Source organism: Rutidosis leptorrhynchoides, chromosome 7 (genome assembly GCF_046630445.1).
Source record: "Rutidosis leptorrhynchoides isolate AG116_Rl617_1_P2 chromosome 7, CSIRO_AGI_Rlap_v1, whole genome shotgun sequence".
NCBI lineage: Eukaryota > Viridiplantae > Streptophyta > Magnoliopsida > Asterales > Asteraceae > Rutidosis > Rutidosis leptorrhynchoides.
Window position 1 is genome coordinate 125,257,635 of NC_092339.1, and position 24,461 is coordinate 125,282,095.

General features: G+C 33.6%; 1 protein-coding gene across 1 annotated transcript; it reads left to right on the forward strand.

Annotated features, from left to right (window-relative positions):
- The first annotated feature begins 2,163 nt into the window (after positions 1-2,163).
- LOC139857359 (5'-3' exoribonuclease 3-like) lies at positions 2,164-9,780 on the forward strand. Its single transcript, XM_071846102.1, has 23 exons — positions 2,164-2,495; positions 2,978-3,080; positions 3,178-3,254; positions 3,345-3,536; positions 3,609-3,728; positions 3,819-3,881; positions 4,068-4,217; positions 4,309-4,473; positions 4,584-4,661; positions 4,758-4,844; positions 4,918-5,187; positions 5,356-5,451; positions 5,647-5,742; positions 5,830-5,900; positions 6,533-6,661; positions 6,733-6,809; positions 6,897-6,937; positions 7,028-7,102; positions 7,213-7,370; positions 7,457-7,561; positions 8,028-8,103; positions 8,289-8,368; positions 8,976-9,780. The coding sequence occupies exons 1-23, from the start codon at positions 2,292-2,294 to the stop codon at positions 9,553-9,555; spliced, it is 3,093 nt and encodes a 1,030-aa protein (XP_071702203.1). The 5' UTR covers positions 2,164-2,291; the 3' UTR covers positions 9,556-9,780.
- Positions 9,781-24,461: the final 14,681 nt, after the last annotated feature.

Here is a 24,461-nt window from a genome sequence, read left to right on the forward strand (position 1 = left end):
CAATATGGCAAGCAACCAAATGGACTACATGCTACATAATATGGAAACATAGAAATTTAAATGTTTTTTCCAAAGAAATGTGGTCTCCCGCCTCGATCCTCTCCGAAATACAAACTCAAAGTTATAGTTGGATATCCAAAAGATTGCGCAAAAAGAAATCAATCATGTGGCACTAATGGCTCATCAATCCTTCCTTTTTCGTTGCGGATCCACCACATCATGGCGGTATAGGCTGATATACCCTCTCATGTAGTGTAGCTTGCGATTTCTATTTCTTCTATCGAGGGTTTGATTAATCGGGTTAGCTTGTGGAAACTTTGTAGGCGCTTGATCGTCACTGTTTCCCTCTCTCTCGGCTTGATTTTTCAAGTTCTTATTCCCTCTTTAGTTTTTATAGTTTTCGTTGCTACCCTCGTTAATTAGTTTTCTAGAAAGTGTATCTCCATTTCATTTGTATAGTGTGTATAGGGCCTTGTATTTTGATATTCCATTAATAATAATAATCTTTGCTTTTCAAAAAAAAAAACAAGACATATCTAAGCAATTGAATAATATGTGAGACCAGTTTGAAGCCCGTTCTTGTCTCCGTGGTCGCACAACAAACACATCGAGATGTTCCACTAGGGGCGTTGTTAAAAAATTTGTGATGACACTTCCGACTAAGTGATCTGATAATATGACCTACGTTCAACTCAATATGACGTACGTTCAACTCAATACAACTCATGTCTTCCATTCAGTATATATATCGTTAGCCTGGACAAAATTTTGAATTCCTTAAATAATTTAGTTATGGGATTTTGGATTTGCGTTTTATGTTATAATTATGATGATTAGATCATCGGTTGTTGCAAAATGCGTTATAGATTAGTAGTATTTGAATTTGATTGCAATGTTTTATAACATAGTTTTTTAAATGTGATGAATTGATAATTTAACAAGCAAAATTTTTAAGTGTGATGAATTAATAATTTAAGAAGCAAAATTATGGAAGGGCTATCTTTTAAAAAAAGAAATATAAATGTAAAGCGTTGTTATTTTTGACACTTTAAAGCGTGAATAATTTGACATGTTTTTACATATATAAACGTCACAAAGTTTTTGATACTTACAAGCGTCATAAAGGAAAATCTAATGACACTTAAAAGTGTCAAAAAGTTAGTAATAGTTAGAAAGTTTGACACCATATTTTTCATGCTTAAAAGTTCTTAACGCTATATTTTTTCTCTCTTATAACATATCTACACATTTTTAAGCAAGAAAACTCAATCAAAAAGAGTTAAAAATTACTCTACAAGATTAGTTGTAGTGATAGTATGTCACAGGTCACGAGTTCATGACTCATAAAGAAGATTTATTACGAAAGAAAAGTTATACTATCTAAAATCAAACATTAATATTTAAATGTATAACATCCATGCATCATTTGTAAATATAATGACTATACTTGTCAAATTGTCAAGTCAAATTGGGTTATGTCATGGGTCAAAATGAGTTTGGAGTGATACGTGCCATTAATCGAACTGATCAGGTTTCAAGTTACGTTGAATGGGTTGGGCCAGAGCGGAGTTGGGTCTCTGGTTGTTCATATTTCTTTAATAGTTTTATTTCGTTTAGTATTATAAATAATTTACGTTTAAGTTTAAGTTTTGCGTTTATATTTACATTTCAGCTTTATGTATTGTTTCTACATTTCCGTTTTACATTTGTCTTTTGCATTTGCATTTTTATTTGTGTTTTATGTCTGGGTTTTGTATTTCATGTGTACGTTTTGCATGTACATCTATGTTTTATATTTTATGGTTTACGTTTTACATTTTAAAAGTTACGTTTAAATTTTACGTTTTATGATTATGTTTTACGGTTTATGTTTACATATTTTTTTTTTCCTTTACATTATACGTGTACGTTTTAGAACTCATTTAATTATTTTTTTAAATATCCGTGCCTCACACTGAAAAAAAAAAAAAAAAAAACCTAGTGATATAATATAGATGTAGATGTAGATGTAGATGTAGAAATGTAGAATGTAGGATGTAGAATATAGATAAGATAGATCTACGCACAAATGATCATCATTAATAAATTAATGAGTTTATAATTATCTAGCAAAAAAATCTAACATAAACGAATTTCAAGTTTGTGATTAGATTTAGATTTGACTCAAACCTAAAAAAACAACCCTTGCACTTTTCTTTCCTCTCAAAATAAACAAACCCGCACACAAAGCGGCTCCATTCTTTTAACCGTGCGGCGGCAAATTTCAGTTTATTCAACCGGCGGCGGCTACGATGGGTGTTCCGGCGTTTTACCGGTGGCTAGCGGAGAAGTATCCAATGGTGATTGTTGATGTAATTGAAGAAGAAGCCGTTGAAATTAACGGCATTAAAATCCCCGTTGATACAAGTAAACCTAACCCTAATCAAATTGAGTATGACAATCTCTATCTTGACATGAATGGAATCATTCATCCTTGTTTTCACCCTGAAGACCGGGTACGCGTTCCTTATCCTTTTTAGTTATATCTATATGTATATGTATATTTTTGTATCTGTATATGTATGTTATGTGTATGTATAGTTTGGGGATTTTTGTTGTTAGGTTGTATATATTGAATAGTTATTACAAATTGGATGAAGGAGCCGAATATTGAATAAAATTAAGAGTTTTTTTTCTTCTTTTTTGCATATTGGTTCACATGTTTTGATATATTCTCTTTTTAGCTTGTGCTATTGTATAAATGTGCCATTAGTTCAGCTGGTTTGCATGAATCTATTCATAATTGAGTTGTGTAGGGATGATAAACAGTCTTATTACATGTACCATGCAGCTGTAGTCTATCTGTTATTTTATATTGAATCTTATAATTTTGAATTGTATCCTTGTCATACATATATGTTTGTATCATTTTGTTTTATATAAAGTCTATAGTTTTTATGTTGACAACTGCTTAATTGGACTATTTTTATACATGCAGCCCTCTCCAACCTCTTTCAATGAGGTGTTTCAATGTATGTTTGACTACATAGACCGGCTCTTTGTGATGGTGCGGCCACGGAAACTTCTTTATATGGCTATTGGTATGTTTTAATTAATGATTATAATACATGTTATATACAAAGCTGACAAAAAGTGGCACACAATTAAATTATTTAAACATTTGGAAATGTGGTGTAGATGGTGTTGCTCCAAGGGCAAAAATGAATCAGCAACGCTCTAGGAGGTTTAGAGCAGCGAAAGATGCCGCAGATGCGGTATGTATATTTTACATTTCACCTTCTTTTTTTAACTTCTGATATGTTGACTAAACTTTTATTACTTTGACTTTGACTTTGCTTTTTTAGGCTGCTGAGGAGGAGAAATTGAGGGAGGAATTTGAGAGGGAAGGCAGAAAGCTTCCTCCAAAACAAGAAAGTCAAACTTTTGACTCTAATGTTATTACCCCTGGGACTGAATTTATGGCAGTTTTATCAGTTGCTCTGCAATACTATGTTCACCAAAGATTAAACAATGATCCTGGATGGAAACCCATAAAGGTAATTCATAATAATGATTTTGCATGAAACATAATTGATTTCATGTGCTAATGATGTTGAATTCTAATGAAGGTTATCCTTTCTGATGCTAATGTACCCGGTGAAGGGGAACATAAGATAATGTCGTATATTCGTCTACAAAGAAATCTTCCTGGTTTTGATCCAAACACTCGACATTGTTTATACGGTTTGGTATGTTTATCCTTTAACTAACATCTAGTTTTAGTATTCACTCTTGCCTCTAAATATGCTATATTAATATGTTATTGTTCAAAACTACAGGATGCAGATCTTATCATGTTGGCTTTGGCTACTCATGAAGTTCATTTTTCAATACTTAGAGAGGTATGTATCGCCCCACAAACTGTAGTTAAACCTAAGTTGAAAAAGTGTAAATCAGTATTTTCTTTACAAATATGTATTGTAGAACAGGTATTTTAATTGTGATGAAAGTAGTCTATTACAAAAGGTGTTTTAGTAGTTGAATAAGTGTGTTATGTACATCTGAATAAATGTATGCTAACGTTTCAGGTTGTGTTTACACCTGGACAACAAGACAAGTGTTTTATTTGTAACCAAGTGGGCCATTTAGCAGCTGCGTGTGAAGGAAAGGCTAAGAGAAAAGCAGGGGAATTCGATGAAAAAGGAAATGCTGAAGCTGTACCAAAGAAACCGTACCAGGTATCTCTAAAATATTACATACATTATATTTATATTATATATTATAATGTAGTTTTCGTGTTGTTTTATTAACATGTGTATGCATTTGCAGTTTCTGAACATTTGGACTCTTAGGGAGTATTTGGAATATGAAATGAGGATTCCTAATCCTCCATCTAAGATCGATTTTGAGCGAATAGTCGATGATTTTATCTTCATTTGTTTCTTTGTTGGGAACGATTTTTTGCCACATATGCCCACTCTCGAAATTCGTGAGGTACTTAAATTTAATTTTAATGTAATCATAATAGTATAAGATATAAGATGTTCAAAGGGTGCTTATGTACTTCTGTAGTAAATGTCATAACCTTTTTGTTTGCTTTTCAGGGTGCAATAAATTTACTTTTAGCCGTGTATAAAAAGGAGTTTAGGTCCTTAAATGGTTATTTGACTGATGGAAAAAAGGTAACTATCTCTTACTTGTGTTATATTTACATTAGTTTTGAAAGTCTTTTGGTACTCAACTTTTGTTTGTCATTTTTTTTTTTAATTAATTCTCAGCCGGATTTAAGCAAAGTGGAGCAATTTATTCAGGCCGTTGGAACATACGAAGATAAGATTTTCCAGAAAAGAGCCCGCTTGCATCAGGTTAGTATCCCTGTCCATATAATCATATATATGTTTGTGTAATGTTGTATTTAATGTTGTGTTTTATGTGCAGAGACAAGCTGAGAGGGTAAAACGTGACAAAGCACAAGCAAAGTCTCAAGCAATTAGAGGAGATGATGCGGGACCACAGATGGAACCTGAATCATTAGTTGCAGTTGGGCGGTTTCAGGGTTCACGTCTTGCTTCTGGGCCCACACCGTCACCGTACCAAGCTAAGGGTGAATCAAGCTATAGCCGACCACAAAAGGCTGCACGTGTGTCTTCTGGGTCAACTATCGGTGCAGCCATCGTTCAAGCTGAGAGTAGTCTTGAAAATGATAATGTATGTTTTTATTCTATATAATGATCGCCTATTCTAAGTACTATAGGGATGTTCTATATCTAAAGGTGGCACCTTTAATCCATTCATTTAAATGGGTGTATCTATTTTTTTTTTCTTGTTTTTTTTTTTTTTTTTTTTTTTTGTCATTTACGTGTCACCTGTTCACAGGAACTTGATAACAAAGAAGAACTGAAAACAAAACTGAAGGGTATACTTCGTGATAAATCAGATGCTTTTAATTCTGATCAGCCGGATGAGGATAAGGTTAGAGCATAGAGATACAAAGAAACTCTATTTATATCGAATACATAATTCACACGTGAAGCTGTTAATATACTTTTATCTGATCTTTTATCAATGCCTATTTATAATCGAGGATTTGAGAATTGTATGCAGCCAACCTTTTATTTATTAATTGAATTTTAGAATAATTTGATTTTAATGATGCATTGTTGGCAGATAAAATTGGGAGTTCCTGGGTGGAAAGAAAGGTACTATGAAGAGAAGTTTTGTGCAAAATCTATTGAAGAGCTTGAAGAAATACGGAGAGACGTTGTAAGTTTTTCTTTGTATTTTTTTTATAGATTGTCTTCATATGAATTGTACCCAGTTATTAAAACATGTGCTATTGACATTTTGTAGGTTCTTAGATACACTGAAGGTTTATGTTGGGTGATGCACTATTATTATGAAGGTGTCTGTTCCTGGCAGTGGTAAGTTTTTATGCACAAGACTACTTTTTAGCCACTCTTTTTAGGGTATGTTTGGCAAAACTAGCTGGTAGCTTTTAGCTTGTAGCCGGTAGCTGTTAGCTTTTTAGATAAATTTTGGTGTTTGGTAGAGTAGCTAAAATCTGTTAATTAAATAGTAAAATGACAAAAAGCTAGAAGTTTAAAGCTAAACGTTAGTTCAAGTAGCTTTTAGCTTTTTCCCTCCGTCCAAAAGCTTTATATTGGGAGTTTCTTTAACCAAACGGAGCTTTTTATTAAATAGGAGTTTTTCATAAAAGCTAAAAGCTCATAAAAGTTACACGTTAAACATACTCTTAGATTGACAAAAATTGGTTTACCTGCTAAAATTTAGAAGAATTTGGAAATTTATTGAAGCTTTTTCACTTTGTTCTTGGATTGATCATCGTGTCAGGTGTTTTATGTGGTAGGTGTTGGGAACGATAGGTGGTAATATGGGTGGGCTGTGTAATGTGTCAAAACTTGGTTGCATTGAACTTCATGACTTATTTTCAGAGTTTACAAATAATTAGTGTGATATATATGTGATTATTGTGTAATGTCAAAAACTTGGTTGTTTTTTACTGATCTGTGTTGGTCAATAATTTCTGTTTCAGGTTTTATCCATACCATTATGCACCATTTGCTTCTGATCTTAAGGATCTTGGAGAGTTAGATATCAGTTTTAATCTTGGGTCACCTTTCAAACCGTTTAATCAGCTTATGGGCGTGTTTCCTGCTGCAAGGTTAAACTTGTTATTTCTTTTTTTTTTTTTAATATCATATTTCCTATTTTTTACCGAGTTATTTTTTGCAGTGCTCATGCGCTTCCCGAGCATTACAGAAAATTAATGATGGATCCGAATTCTCCTATTATCGATTTTTATCCAACAGGTGAAATCAGCGTTTTGACAAATACTAATTTACTGTATTGATTTAAAAGATTTGCCCTCTTACATTTCTTTCTATTTTGCTTTTCAGATTTTGAAGTTGATATGAATGGCAAGCGTTTTGCATGGCAGGTGCGATTTTCTCGATGTTTTTTCGTTTTTTGTTTTGGTTATATTTTAGGACTTTGACAAACGTAACTAACTGCTTGGTTATTTTCACAGGGGATAGCAAAATTACCTTTCATTGATGAAGATCGTTTACTTGAGGAAATAAAAAAAGTTGAACATACTTTAACGGTACGAGGGTATTTTTGGCAGAATGATTGGTCATCTTCTATAGTTTACAATGAAAATGATTTTTATCAACACTTGTTCACTTAATTTTTATTTTTTTTTTATTTCTAAAGGAGGAAGAGGCCCAAAGAAATAGCAAAATGTGTGATTTTCTTTTTGTTGCATTGTCACACACATTATCTCCTTACATATTCTCTTTAAATGACCATTGCAAGCAATTATCAGCTGAGGAACGGGTTCAAGTCAAAGAGAAAATTGACCCGCAAGCAAGGTTTGTGTTGTAATGTCTACTTCATTGTGCTTTTTCATGCTATTTTTTTATATTTTAATTCAAATTAATTTAATTAATTGGTGCAGTGGCGGGATGAACGGATATTTGTCGCTTTGTGCTGGAGATCCGTGTCCTCCGATATTCAGATCACCGGTTTACGGAATGGACGATATCATGGACAATCAAGTCATGTAATTTTCAAATATCATTGCCTTGTTATTTATGTCTTTTATAGTATTGGATATATTGGAGGTGGCAATTTGGGTTGTGATATATTTTAAATGGACTGGGTCAACAAGTTTGACTAAAAGTGAAACGGGTCTCAACTGAACGGGTTGAAAGTCATTCAAGACTAATTATAATTGCATACTACTTTCCAATTCTTAATTTTTGTATATAAATATGTAGATTATGATTAATGTTTCAATTATTAAAAAGTGTTTAGAATATATTAACGCATTGGTTACTTCTGAATCTATAAAATAACAAATGTTGACAGTTAAGACAAACTAGACCTTGTATAACAATGGCCTTCTATAATTTGAAACCCAACAAGTCCATTTTGCCACCTCTAGGATATATTGTGTTTGTAACGTCATGTCAAATACATTATAAGTTAATATATTGAATCTTTATGTGTTTCTGTTTCTGTTTCAGATGTGCTATATACAGTCTTCCAGAATATCATACCCATATATCTCGACCACCTGCTGGGGTCAAGCTACCTAAAAAGGTACTGTAGTTGTGCAGACTAGATGTTTTTTGCATTAGTTTGAAATCAGGATTTGGATGTTTGCAAATGTTTATTATTTATTACTTTCTGCTTTTGGATTCATCTTTTTAGCTATTAGTTATGTCACTCAGTTGAAAAATATATATTTTGTTGCAACCATATTTGTATAATTTGTTTTGCTGCAGACTGTGACGATAGACGATTTGCAGCCAGAGCCTGCATTATGGCATGAAGATAATCCAAGAAAGCCTTGGGAGAATGGGAGGTACGTTAATCAGATGATCGATTGTTGCATTTTATTAAAATATCTGATAACAAATGAAAAAAAATTTAAATATGATTTTGTTAATAAAATTTGAAAAGAAACCCCTCATATTTGATTTCAGCATTAATCTTTTCTTATAATAGAATTGACGATAAGAGCTTTGAATAATGAGTATATAAAGTAAGGTACTCCCCCCGTCCCAGTTTTTATGTCCCTAGAAAAAACACACAGCTTAAGAAAATCATTATTACATTGTACTCTTTGTCAGGCTTTATGGTTTTACCCCGTACGTTTTGTCGTCTTGTCTTGCATGCACTGATTAAGGGCCAAAACTACTTGACCTCATTACTTTTATTAATAAATAAAAGTAGACAATTAATTTTGAATATCCCAAAATAAAGAATAGTAAAGGAATAGTGGACAATATATTAGGGACGGATGGAGTAGTAAATATGTACATTTTGTATTTCCTCTGGTATTCAACTTTCTTTCAGCTCTTATTTCAAACATAATTGAAGTCACTTTATTCAAACATTGAAAATTTGTTATTTAAAATAATATTCTGCTTCTTTATGAGTATTTCTTAACCAACTTTCTTGTAATGTAGGAATGGTAACAACAGAAATTACAATAATAATAACAATAACAATAATCATCATGGAGGTCGACATCTTGGAGAAGCTGCACACCGACTTGTCAATAATAGCTTACAACTAAAAACCGATAGAAACCATCAATCATATGGCCCACGCCCACACCCACACCACGTCTCTCCACGGGGCCCACCTTACCATAGTAGTAGTAGACCACCACCCTATAATCAACCTATATCAAGTTACCCTTCACATACCTACGATCCAAATTACGCTCAACCTTATGGTTCAAGTACCGGTTACAACAGTAGGCCAAATCCTCAAACACATGGACACCATAATCAACATGGATACCCTCCACGTGGACCCCACAATCAATACTATCCACCACAACAGGGTGGTGGTTACAATAATAGCGGTGGATATGGATACAATTATGTCGCCAATAATCAGCAACATAGTTCAGGCTGGGCCCCTCGTGGGAATCAAGGCGGTGGCGGTGGCGGAGGCCAGCACCGCACGCAACACGGTGGAGGCAACCAATTTTCAGCATTGAATAGGGATGGATCAAGTAGAAGGCCTCATGGAAGGTAGTAGAGAATAATTTGTATGGGTTATACTTTGATCTGTGTAATTCATAGATTTGATGTATCATAGTCTAATAGCGTATGAATTTATTTGAATTTACCAAAGGTTTACATGTAGGTTTGGTCTAGAATTTAGTTGGATACTTATATTGTGTTGTAAACTTAACATGTAATGTATTTGGTTTATGCTTCTTATGGAGTAATAAAACTGGCATTTATTTTCTTTTTCAAAGTTAAGTGATTTCAAGAATGTGTGTAATAATTTAATAATTCCATAACCTGAAAGGGTTATTTATTGGTTGGATGGTTGGAAATCTTCAAGGGAGACTCAAGTTCAATCCTTTTTATTACACTTTGAGGCTTTGTCTTTCAATCCTTTTTATTACACTTTGAGGATTTGTCTCACAAAACAAGATCAAATAGATTGTAGTATTTGAACTAGGGATGACAATGTTGAAAATGTCAATCTTGAAGTAATGTTGATTTCTAATATTTGTCTTTCAATTTCTTGAAACAACATAAACTTCATCCAAGTTCAACCTGTCAAGGTAGCAGTTTTGGCAATATCTCTAAAGTTTTGCAATCAAGTTTTCATTCCTTCCACCAATGAAACCGCTTCTAGGATATTTTGATCCTTTCTTTGAAGAGCTCGTGACAACACATTTGTTAGCCCTAAAATGTGCAACATCAAATACAAATAGAACACAAAATCAAATGTGTCAAAATAGGCTAGGATACCGGTATATTATCACCTTCATTTTTCACATGTTCAAGAACCATGACGACTTCCGAAAATAAATTTTTTCAAACTTGACATCGTTTTTTTTTTATGAGAACCCCATCTTGTATCTCCTGCTCTTACAAGCGAAAATTCTTGATTTTTCTCGTTCCTATTTCAACTTAGACGTTAGCAATTTGTTCTACTATATATTTCTGAGCATCTCGGATCATATCTTTTCGTTTACAAGAAGCAGAAACAACAATTACCACTAATGTTAGTTTGTCAAAGAAATCTCCAACCCCATGATGATTTTTCGCAACACCCACATCCATTAATTGGAGTTGGTGAGCAAACCAATGTATATAATAAGCCGAACTATTGTGTCTTAAGATCAAAGCTTTCACACCATTGAACTCTCCACACATATTGCTTGCTCCGTCGTAGCCTTGACTTCTTTACGTATTCAATTATATATTTTAGAAAATACAACAAAAGAAAATTTTTTAAAAACTAAATCACTTCAAATTCTTACATGTTCCAAGCTCACATTATGTTCATTAAACAAAAAATTGATAGCAAATATCTAACAGCATCAATTGAGCATTGTAATCGAATTCGATATTCTTGCTTCTCAATATCAGATTGCCTATGAAAAGCTACAGCTAGTGTTTGCTTTGGCTTCATTAGATCTTCACAATTTTTATGTGTTTTAAACTATTAACATCACCCTCAAGGACAACAAATCTATCCTTTTTGTTCCAGCTACAAAAGCCATCAGTCGCAGATACACCACTACCACATTGTTTTCCAACTTGATCACTAGATAAGTAACATCATATACAATATGCTTTGTCTGCCTTTACACTATACTCTAACCAACGAAATACATCAAACCAAGTTATGACAAAACGTTTATCTTTTTGCCATATTTTTGTTATCGGAAACAAATGACCATGTGGTTGACATGGTCCTCTTTGCAAATAAAGTCTTCTGATTTCATCTTTTTGATTAGGGTCATAGTCTAGTATTTTTGTTCTATATGCGGGAGGAAGATCGTTTATATTAATTTTTTTAGCATCGAAGGAGTAGAGCTAGGTTATGAAATTTGTTAGAATCATTCGTATTTGAAAGCCCTTCCTCATTAGATGTTACTATTCTTTTTACCAATCTTTCCGGAGTCCGTTGCATATCTTTTATATTATTATTAAAAGCAATTAAGTACAATGTACAAATAGAAAAAATAAACAACACATTATAAACTATAAATCAATGAGTATTAATATACTCGTAATACCTGTTGAGAATTGAGAGTGTAGTCAAAATCTTCCACAAAATCAATTTGGATATTTTCTTGGCAATGTGTCGCTTGCAAAAACAATATTTCAACAAATATCAAATTTTAAATAAGGGAGAAAGAGTTGTAATCGGAAGAAAACAGGTAAAAGGTTGAGATCCAAGGAGTGCTTCTCAGCCCTTGGATCATTTTCAATCGATGAACCAGATTAAACCAAGAAATAACACTGGGAGGGTAGTATCGTCATTTTACATATTCTAAACAAAAACACATACAGATAAAAACTTAAACTCGTAACGACGATGGAGACGATGGCGATTTAACCCTAAACCCTACGCGATTCAATCCAATTGCTTCTGAACTTCCGGCGAACATCATTCATGTAATGTTCTGAACTTTCGGCGAACTTCATTCACTCTGATCGTCATTAATCACAACGTCATATCATCATATTCGGTTACTCAGGCGAATTGCTTGATCGTTTCACTACGGCGAAGCAAATTGTCCAATCAATTAATCAATGGAACTAGAATACGAAGCAATGGAGCCAGAAAATGAATCAATTGAACTAGAATACGAGATCAGTGATGAAGAAAATATAGATAACGCTACATGTATGTTTTTTTGTTTCGTATTGGTTCATATGTGATTGCGTTTTTATGATAATAAATTACTGTGAATTAAAATTGATTAGTGATCACATGTGATTGCGTTTTATGTTAATACCTGTGATTATACGTATGATGAAATCAAATAGATTGTAAATTTTTTCGTATTGGATCACATGTGATTGCGTTTTATGATGATACATTACTGTGATTTAAAATTTACATGTGATTGTATTTATTCAATCACATGTGATTGTCTTTATTTAATCACATGTGATTTTGTTTTATGATAATACTTTATGTGATATGTATATCTGTGTCTCTTATCATGCAATTGTTTCTTGTTAAAAATCACTTGTGATTGTTAAAGTCATTTGTCATATGAATGAGCGAATAACAGTTAAATCACATGTGATTGTCTTTATTAGATATGAATGTGTGAAAGTAACATATTAGTCAGCGATCATGTGTTAGTTTTTTTAGTTATATTTAGTGAACATTTAAATCACACGTGATTGTCTATTTTTTTGGACAGCTTTGGATACACCAAAAGTAGCTACAACGCGTAAAAACGAAACACCGGGTGGTTCATTGTATTATGCACCAATCGTTGATGAAAGTTTACTACCAATTATTGGAAAAAATTATGGAACACTTGAACATTGTGAAGAAATGTATAGGTTATACGCGTTTAATGCATTTTTTGACATAAGAAAGTCGACTCAAAAGACTTCAAAATCTGGGTTAGTAAAGCAGAAATATTACTTGTGCAATTGGGGTGGCACACCAATGCAAGTGAACTTTGACACATTGCAAAGTAATAAAAAACCAATTAGGAAAAGCAACATGGAATGCACCGGATGTAGGGCTAGGGTTAAATTCGACTAGGTGTATGGAACTGATACGTTTATACGGTCTGACTTTCAAGAACAACATAATCATGAGTTGCTACCCCTAGAGTACCGACATTTAAATAAAGCGGAAAGACAGATGAAGTATGCAGCGCATTTGTTTGTATACCATTCGTCAGTGTCAAATATTGGTCCAACAAAGGCATATGAAGTTTATAGCATTATGAAAGGGTCTGACAAAAATGTGCATGAGACTGTAACTGATTTCAGAAACTGGAAATGAGATTTGAATGTTTTTATCAATGCAAGTGATTCTCAAATGCTCGTTAACAAAATGGAAGAACGGAAGAAATATGTTCCTGGTTTTTCATTTGAGTACAAGCTTGAAAAAATTCAACTACATTCCATTTTTTGGGCCGATGAAGTTGCAAAATGCAACTACAAGGAGTTTAGTGACATAATCTCATTTGATGCAACGTACAGAACGAACATGTATGTTTTCTGGCTAACTACAGTTTCTAATCACATGTGATTGACATGTTTTCTGGCTCATTTGCGTTTCTAATCACTTGTGATTGACATGTTTTCTGATCATTAAAGTTTCCAATCACATGTGATTGACATGTTTTCTTGGCTCATTATAGTTTCAAATCACATGCGATTGACATGTTATTTGGCTCATTACAATTTCTAATCACATGTGATTGACATGTTATTTGGCGTATTTGAGTTTCTAACATTATCTTTATATTGACAGGTACAACATGAAGTTTGTACCATTTACTGACATAGATAACCACCGTAGGTGTGTCACAATTGCCGCGAGATTGATCAGGGATGAAACAGCCGAGAGTTACACATGGCTTCTTACATGTTTCATGAAGACATTAGGGAAAGAGCTAAACATGATAGTGACAGATCAGGACAAATCAATGGCGATAGCGATAAAATAGGTTTTTAAGACAACAAAACATAGACTATGCATGTGGCACATTATGCGAAAGGTTCCATCAAAGGTATGAATTTTGTTATCAAACAATAAATGTATTTAATCACATGTGATTGATATGTTTAATGATACATGATTTGCTTAATATGAATGATTAAAAAATGATACGTAATTACAGATTCGAGAAGCAATTCCTACTATTGAAGACGAAGTAGAAAAAGACTTCAAGAATAGACTTAATAAGCTTGTTTGGAATATGTACATTGAACCAAATGTTTTTGAAGAAAGATGGGAAAAGTTGATGCACGATTTCTCATTGAAAAATGATAGTTGGTTCAAACATATGTTTGATATTAGATCAACTTAGATACCAGCATATTTTATCGACACTGAAATGTTTGGTTTGATGCGAACTACTTCAAGATCAAAGAGTGAGAATGCTTTTTTTTCAAACTTTACAAGATCAGCAGCAAATCTGTTAACTTTTATAGACGGCTTTGAATCTGCAATGTTAAAACATAGGTCAAAGCAAGAATCTTTGGATGCACAGACACTCAAGAAAATCCAAAATTGTTAACTATGCTGAAAATTAAAAAGCATGCATTAAAGGTTTACACACATGCTATTTTTGCAATCATTCAAAAAGAGATTTATGAAGCATTGTATAGCTGTTTATTGGATAAAATGGACAAGGAGGAAGAAACTGAAATCTATGTTGTTAAAGAGGAAAAAGAGAAGACAAAAGAGGGCTCGAATAAAGAAAAACAGTTCTTCCATTACAAGGTAAAATTTATTTATATCTATGTTTATGTATATAATCACATGTGATTGCTGATTCAAAAATGTAGCCACTTATATCAGAATCTGTGAAAAATATTTACAAGTCTGTTTATATATGAAATCACATGTGATTGGCCAATCCCATCAAAAACTTTTTATCAATCACATGTGATTGATAATGTAATTTTTTTTTTGAAGGTACTTCATAACAACAAAGACGGGTCAATGGTATGTACATGTATACACTATCTACGATATGGTCTTTTGTGTAGGCACTGTTTTTGGGTTTTTAAGAACAACATAGAAGAAATCCTTGAAAAATACATAATGAGACGTTGGAGAAGGTACATAATACCACCCGAGTTAAGATCAAGGAGAAATAGATATGGCAATGAAAACATAGTTGTACAAGATTCCGTTAATGAAATTACCTCAGTTGTTTATGATTGTGTGGAACTTATAGACAGTGATGAAAAGATGCTACAAGTGGTTCTTGAAAAACTTAAATTGTTGAAGAAAGAAGTTGAATCTCAAGTGCCAAAACAGTCAAAGAAGAAAGATTGTAACAACCCTCACTTTTAGACTTCTAAATTACTGAATTAACCCTAGGGTTATATGTCTGACTATATGTATTAAGGGTTGTTATATACAATTAAATATTGACCGAATAGTAATTTTTAGTCAATAATGTACGCTTAAATAAATAATATATTATTAGTTTATATAATTTGACATAATTTAACTAAGTATATAAACTTTGTATCACTTTTATTATTTAGTTAATGTATTATATATTTAACTATATAATAAATCCAATTATATATAAATGTAATAATATTTACAAACTTACTAAAACTATAGTTTAATAATTAAAATCATAATTATTATTAAAAATTAAAAATACCGAATTATTTATTATTTTTATGCAAAATTTGTATTTATTAATTAAATAAAAATAAAATAAAAAAATAAAATAAAATATTATTGATAAATATTCTTGGAAAAGCATTAAATCAATTTGTTTATTTATATAAAAAAAAAATCCTTAAAATAAATGAAATAAATAAATAAATAAATAAATTACTTTTTAATTAAAAATTGTAATGGAAAAACTACTTTTATTATTTTATTTTGTGCATTATCCCATGACCTAACATTTAATACTTTTTAATTTTAAAATCCCATTAAGAATTAAAATATTTCTTTTTCTTTTAATTATTTTATTCTTTTTACCTAATTTTTTCAAGTATAAATACCCCTCATTTCTCATTCAAACTCACACCAAAATTTCTCTCATTCTCTCTTTGAAGAATTACTACTAGTAAGTATTCTTTTCTTACTTTTTATTTTTTTTACTTTTTACTTTTTACTTTTTACTTCGGTTATTATTTTTACCGAAACATGTAAATAATATTATAAATTATATGCAATAAAAAAATAAAATAAATGACATGTATACACTATTACTATTACTAGCACCTATAACCTACTACTTATATTGTAACATAAAAACATTTTAGGATATGTATTAGAGATGTATAGATCTTCGAACTTTCTTGACGAATGGTTTCTATGAGATTCTAGGCAGAGGGTTTGGATTTCCGATTTAAAGGGTCCTATGGCTCAAGCCCCTAGATCTAAATTAGCCATTCGAAGGGAAAGGGGTGATTGGAAGCTTATCTAATACGGAAAGTATCCTAAAATGGAAAACACTGATAAAAGTAGAAACTCTCTAGTCATAGAAACTTAGTAAAATAAGAAACTTTCTAAAAATGAAAACTTTATAAAAATAGTAACTTACTAGGAATAGAAACTTAGTAAAACAAACACATACTTAAACTTAAACATGGGCAAAACACTTAACTACTCTTAAATGTCAATAGGTTGACTTTCCTGCTCACTCGTTCAACTCTTTATTCCGAGGAATAACTCTCTCTCTACTTACTAAGGTGAATTCATAGCCCCTCTTTATTGCTAGCAAACTTACTTACTTTTACTTGGGGTGAGACACATGCTGTTTTTACTTTTTACACTTTAGACACAAGTACCAAACTGTTAAACTATGCTATACCCGGCTATGTCCGACTAAGTCCCTACAGTGATATTTTTAATTGCTGCGGCATGCTTAATTATTGGGGGTAGGCCTATCGGGAGTAACGTCCCTGATACATTTGACCAAGTCATTGTATTACTTAATAATGAAATTAAACCGACAAGGACAGACACAACTTGTCATGGGGTAAACTTGAACGTTTAGTCTAAATATCACGCATTGGCATAACTTTTTGATCCTGCGGGAGATCAACTTTACAAACTAAATCTTGTGGTCTAAAAAAAATGACAAACTTTTTGTTAAACCTATGAACTTCACTCAACCTTTTTGGTTGACACTTTAGCATGTTTTGTCTCAGGTGCTGTTTGATTCAAGCTCTTATACTTACTGCTTATGTGATGCTACTTGGACATAGGATCAAGAGATATCGCATTTATTACTTCTGCATGTGAACATTTACGATATTGTTATTCCTGTCATTGTAACGACATTTCATTTTCCGCTGCGTACTCATTAAAGTTAAATTCATCATTTAGTATTGTTCTCGTTTATTATAATATGTTGGTATGTTTTGATAATAGTGACGTTCCTTCCAGACCCTATTGGGAGGACGTTACAGATTGGTATCAGAGCATAACCAGACTGTTATAGAGAACCAGGATTGCATTTTTATGTGTGCCTTACTTGTTAGCTAGGGTGCCTTAGCAATCTAGGAAACTGTAACCTTTCCTGCCTTAGAATTAAAGCACTTAGGATTGCCCCATAATCTTAACGATTATGCTTTAATAAACTTGACTTAAAGATTCTAATCAAAATATCCTTCCTAATGTTAGGATGTCTAATTATCATCAAACGACCAAAATGAATCTTTTCAAGTCAACCGAAAAAGATACTGAAAGGTCTTCCACAGAAAGACCAGTCCAAAGTCTACCTTATGGCTTTGGTGGTCCTCCCTCACCAAATTATAGCCCAAATACTACTCTAAAGTTACATGGGTCTCCTGAATACTATCCAACCCCGAGGAATAAAGACAAGAGGAAATGTCTTGAAGAAACTGGGCCGTCAAAGAAAAGATCCCGATCTCCTTTCTACGATGAAGTTGATGCCAAGTACGAGCTCATGAATCTGCGAAAAACTACCGATGACCTAATTTTCCATATTGCAAGGATCAATTTTCAAATGAAGGAAAAAGACCTAGCGATCAAGAAGCTCATGGAGGAAAATGCTGAACTAAAGAAAGAGATAAAGTTGGTGAAGTATGAAGGTGATAGAAATACCTGATGGGGGAAGCAATCTCTCTCCTACCTAGGAGAAGATGTTGACCTTAGATTGAAGATGGAGGAAAACCGCGTGAATAATCAACTTTCTATAAGGGACCACAAGTACCATGTAATCAACAATGAAGTTTCTAACCTTTATGATAATCTCGAGTTCCTGCATGAGAAACAAAAGGCGAAGAATGAGAAAGTTGAGAAGTTTATGAAGAAGGTTGAGGACGAGAAGAAGGAATATGAATCTTAATATTCTTTAGTTATCTTTCTATTTTCCATCTATGTAAAGGCTATGCCTTAAAACTATTTCTATTTCCGAATCATATATTAAAAGGCTTATTTAATGCCTAGTTCCTTAATAAAATAAAGTGTTTTATTTATATCATGTGATATTAATACTTTATCTTATTCCTACTTGTAATTGCTCAAATTTGTTAACTTATCCGACTTATGTTCACTTTTATGTAGTGACATCATGGTTCGTTCAGCTGCACCTACCGTTAACAATGTTGTGTTAACTACTGAGCAATTCCAACAGTTACTCGCTGCCGCCCAAGGCAACGCCCAAGCTAACCATGCTAATCCACAACTGAAACCTTGTTCCTACAAGGATTTTTCAAACTGTCATCCTCCTGCATTTAAGGGGACTGAAGAAGCTGTCGAACTAGTCCGTTGGTTCGAGAAGATGGAATCTGTTTTCCATATTTGCAACTGTGGTGATAACGATCGAGTAAAGTATGCCACTAGCTCATTGGGTGACAATGCTTTAACTTGGTGGACTGCTCATGCCAAGTCCGTAGGAATTGATAATGCTAATGCAATTCCATGGGATGAACTCAAAAGCATGATGGTCAACAAATTCTGTCCCCGAAGTCAAGTTCAGAAACTTGAAGCTGAGTTCTGGGAACTCAAGGTCAAGGGTACTGACATTGAGAACTATACCAATCGTTATCTGGAGCTTTCTACTCTATGTCCTGAAATGTTTCCTACTGAAGCTAGAAGAATTGAGCGGTATATTGAAGGTCTTCCCGAGGATGTTCAAGGGAATGTTATTGCTGCTGAGAAGGTTACTTTGGATGCTGTGATTCTCATGGCACAAAATCTCATGTTGGCCAAGAGAAGAAGGGCGTCGACCAATAAGCAAGTTGAAACAAAGGGTAATGATGGTAAGAGGAAGTTTGAGCCATCTCAAGGTTCGGCTCAGAATGATAATAAGAAGCCTGCGGATGGTACAAGGTTGAATTATAAGGGTACTTATCCTTTCTGTATTCGTTGTGAGAGGCATCACCCGGGGAAGTGTACTGCGATTTGTGCGTTGTGTAAGAAAGTGGGACACGTTGCTAAGATGTGTAAGACTCCTCCAAAGGATAAGGCTGTTGTTCCGGCCAAAGCTCCTCCTACATGCTATACTTGTGGAGAGAAGGGACACATTAGTCCGAATTGTCCTAAGAAGAAAGATAATCCCGCTACTGGAGCTAATGCTACTACTGCGAAGGGTCGTGCGTTTGTTATTACTGCTGCTGAAGCCCGAGATGAAGATGAAGTTATCACGGGTACGTATCTTGTCAATAATTTCTATGCAACTATTTTATTCGATACTGGTGCCGACAGAAGTTACGTGTCAAGTGATTTTTGTACCCTGTTTACTGAAAAGCCTCAACCCTTAGAAACTAAAAGATTAGTAGAATTAGCCAATGGAAAGGTCATGCAAGTTGATAAAATCTATAAAAACTGCAACCTAATCTTAGCCGATAAAGAATTTAAGATAGACCTTTTGCCGGTCAAACTCGGAAGTTTTGACGTCGTAGTTGGTATGGATTGGTTACGTCCATTACATGATGCTATCATGTGTTACGATAAAACTGTTAATGTTCCATTGGGGAATGGAGATACTCTCATCATCCAAGGTGAAAAGAGTGGTTCCAATCTTAATATCATCTCCTATATCAAAACCCGCAAATACCTTATGAAAGGTTATCCAACCATTCTAGCCCACGTTAAGCTGATCGAATCGGAAGAGAAGCGTATTGAAGATGTACCAGTGGTTAGAGACTATCCTGATGTGTTTCCCGAAGATCTTCCTGGTCTTCCACCTCCTCGACAAGTTGAATTTCAAATTGATTTAGCTCCCGGTGCTGCTCCTATTGCTAAAGCACCATACCGTTTAGCACCTTCCGAAATGAAGGAACTTTCTAACCAGCTCCAAGAACTATTGGATAAAGGTTTCATTCGTCCAAGCTCATCCCCATGGGGAGCTCCTATTCTATTTGTTAAAAAGAAGGATGGTACGTTAAGGATGTGCATTGATTACCGCGAACTTAACAAGCTTACTATCAAAAACCGTTATCCGTTGCCACGTATTGATGATCTATTCGACCAACTTCAAGGGTCAATTGTTTATTCAAAGATTGATTTGAGGTCCGGATATCACCAACTTAGAGTTAAGGAATCTGATATTCCTAAGACTGCTTTTCGCACTCGTTATGGGCACTATGAATTCTGTGTCATGCCTTTTAGTTTGACCAATGCTCCTGCCATTTTCATGGATCTCATGAACCGTGTCTGCAAACCTTATCTCGATAAATTCGTCATTGTTTTCATTGATGACATTTTGATCTACTCCAAGAGTGAGAAGGAACATGAGCAACATCTGCGCGTGATTCTTGAACTCTTACGAAAGGAACAACTCTACGCTAAGTTTTCTAAGTGCGAGTTTTGGCTCAAAACCGTACAATTCCTCGGACACGTTGTTGATAGTAATGGAATACATGTCGATCCAGCTAAGATTACCGCTATCCAGAACTGGGAGATACCAAAGACTGCGAAGCATATTCATTAATTTTTGGGACTTGCCGGTTATTATCGGAGATTCATAAAGGATTTTTCCCTTCTTGCCAAACCTCTTACGAAGCTAACTCAAAAAAGGAAGAAGTTTGAATGGTCCGAAGAACAGGAATCTGCTTTCAAGATTCTGAAAGAGAAGTTGACCACAGCCCCGATTCTATCTTTACCTGAAGGTACTGACGATTTTGTTGTTTACTGCGATGCCTCAAAGCAAGGCTTTGGTTGTATTTTAATGCAACGTGAAAAGGTTATTGCCTACGCATCTAGACAGTTGAAGAAACACGAGGAGAAATATACCACACACGACCTTGAGTTAGGTGCCGTGGTATTTGCATTAAAGATATGGAGACATTATCTATATGGTACCCAGTTTACGGTGTACACTGACCATAAAAGTCTTCGACACATCTTTGATCAAAAACAGCTGAATATGAAGCAAAGCCGATGGCTCGAGTTATTGAACGATTATGACTGTAAGATGGAATATCATCCTGGCAAGGCAAACGTAGTTGCTGATGCCCTTAGTCGAAAAGATGATGTTAAACGTGTTCGTGCCTTAAACCTGAAAATCAAATCAAATCTTATATCACAAATCTGCGAAGCTCAACTGGAAGCTATTAAACCAACACTTATTGAAGGTGAAGGACCTATCGGTTTCGAGAACCAACTCCAAGTGAAAGCTAATGGTACACGGTACTTTGGCAACAGAATTTGGGTTCCTCGCTTCGGTAATCTCCGTGAACTAGTCTTGGATGAAGCGCATAAGACTAGGTATTTTATTCATCCGGGTTCCAGTAAGATGTACCACGATGTGAAGGAATTCTACTGGTGGCCTAATATGAAAGCCGACATTGCTACTTATGTTAGTAAGTGTCTCACTTGTTTGAAAGTCAAGGCTGAACATCAAAAGCCTTCTGGTCTGTTGACACAACCCGATATTCCGCAGTGGAAGTGGGAATGTATCGCTATGGACTTTATTACTAAATTGCCCAAGACTTCTAGTGGCAATGATACTATATGGGTCATAGTAGATCGTCTTACTAAATCTGCTCATTTCTTACCGATCAAGGAGACCGACAAGATGGAGAGATTGTCACAACTGTATATCAAAGAAATTGTCTCTCGTCATGGTGTTCCTATATCAATCATATCCGATCGCGACAGTAGATTCACTTCCAGATTCTGGAAATCCTTACAAACTGCTCTTGGAACTCAACTCAACATGAGTACTGCTTATCATCCGCAAACCGATGGTCAAAGTGAACGAACCATTCAAACATTGGAAGATATGCTTCGCGCTTGTGTTATCGACTTCGGCAAAGGCTGGGATAGAAATTTGCCTTTGGTTGAATTCTCTTACAATAATAGTTACCACTCAAGTATTAAGGCTGCACCTTTTGAGGCCTTATACGGACGAAAATGTAGATCCCCACTGTGCTGGGATGAATTAGAGGACAGACAGTTAACTGGTCCTGAAATCATACACGAGACAACCGAAAAGATAGTTCAGATTAAGAAACGAATGGAAACTGCCCGCAGTCGACAGAAGAGCTATGCTAATAAAGGTCAGAAAGATTTGGAATTCCAAGTTGGTGACAAAGTCATGTTGAAAGTATCCCCTTGGAAAGGCGTCGTTCATTTTGGTAAACGAAGCAAACTAAGTCCGCGTTTTGTTGGACCCTTCAAAATTACTAAAAGGATCGGACCCGTGGCTTATCGATTAGAATTACCAGCTGAACTTAGCAGCGTACACAACGTATTTCATGTCTCGAATCTTAAAAAGTGTCTCGCTGATGACACTCTCGTTATTCCTTTGAATGACATTCGCATTGATGATAAAATGCACTTCATAGAGGAACCCGTAGAAGTCATGGACCGATCTGTTAAACGCTTAAAACAAAGCACCATACCTATTGTTAAGATCCGTTGGAATTCACAACGTGGCCCCGAGTATACATGGGAACGTGAAGACCAAATGAAACAGAAATATCCCCATCTTTTCTCAACCGCTGATGCATCCGAGAAGTCTACCTAAAACTTCGGGACGAAGTTTTTATTAACGGGGATGTACCGTAACAACCCTCACTTTTAGACTTCTAAATTACTGAATTAACCCTAGGGTTATATGTCTGACTATATGTATTAAGGGTTGTTATATACAATTAAATATTGACTGAATAGTAATTTTTAGTCAACAATGTACGCTTAAATAAATAATATATTATTAGTTTATATAATTTGACATAATTTAACTAAGTATATAAACTTTGTATCACTTTTATTATTTAGTTAATGTATTATATATTTAACTATATAATAAATCCAATTATATATAAATGTAATAATATTTACAAACTTACTAAAACTATAGTTTAATAATTAAAATCATAATTATTATTAAAAATTAAAAATACCGAATTATTTATTATTTTTATGCAAAATTTGTATTTATTAATTAAATAAAAAATAAAATAAAAAAATAAAATAAAATATTATTGACAAATATTCTTGGAAAAGCATTAAATCAATTTGTTTATTTATATAAAAAAAATCCTTAAAATAAATGAAAATAAATAAATAAATAAATAAATTACTTTTTAATTAAAAATTGTAATGGAAAAACTACTTTTATTATTTTATTTTGTGCATTATCCCATGACCTAACATTTAATACTTTTTAATTTTAAAATCCCATTAAGAATTAAAATATTTCTTTTTCTTTTAATTATTTTATTCTTTTTACCTAATTTTTTCAAGAATAAATACCCCTCATTTCTCATTCAAACTCACACCAAAATTTCTCTCATTCTCTCTTTGAAGAATTACTACTAGTAAGTATTCTTTTCTTACTTTTTATTTTTTTTACTTTTTACTTTTTACTTTTTACTTTGGTTATTATTTTAACCAAAACATGTAAATAATGTTATAAATTATATGCAATAAAAAAATAAAATAAATGACATGTATACACTATTACTATTACTAGCACCTATAACCTACTACTTATATTGTAACATAAAAACATTTTGGATATGTATTAGAGATGTATAGATCTTCGAACTTTCTTGACGAATGGTTTCTATGAGATTCTAGGCAGAGGGTTTGGATTTCCGATTTAAAGGGTCCTATGGCTCAAGCCCCTAGATCTAAATTAGCCATTCGAAGGGAAAGGGGTGATTGGAAGCTTATCTAATACAGCAAGTATCCTAAAATGGAAAACACTGATAAAAGTAGAAACTCTCTAGTCATAGAAACTTAGTAAAATAAGAAACTTTCTAAAAATGAAAACTTTATAAAAATAGTAACTTACTAGGAATAGAAACTTAGTAAAACAAACACATACTTAAAACTTAAACATGGGCAAAACACTTAACTACTCTTAAATGTCAATAGGTTGACTTTCCTGCTCACTCGTTCAACTCTTTATTCCGAGGAATAACTCTCTCTCTACTTACTAAGGTGAATTCATAGCCCCTCTTTATTGCTAGCAAACTTACTTACTTTTACTTGGGGTGAGACACATGCTGTTTTTACTTTTTACA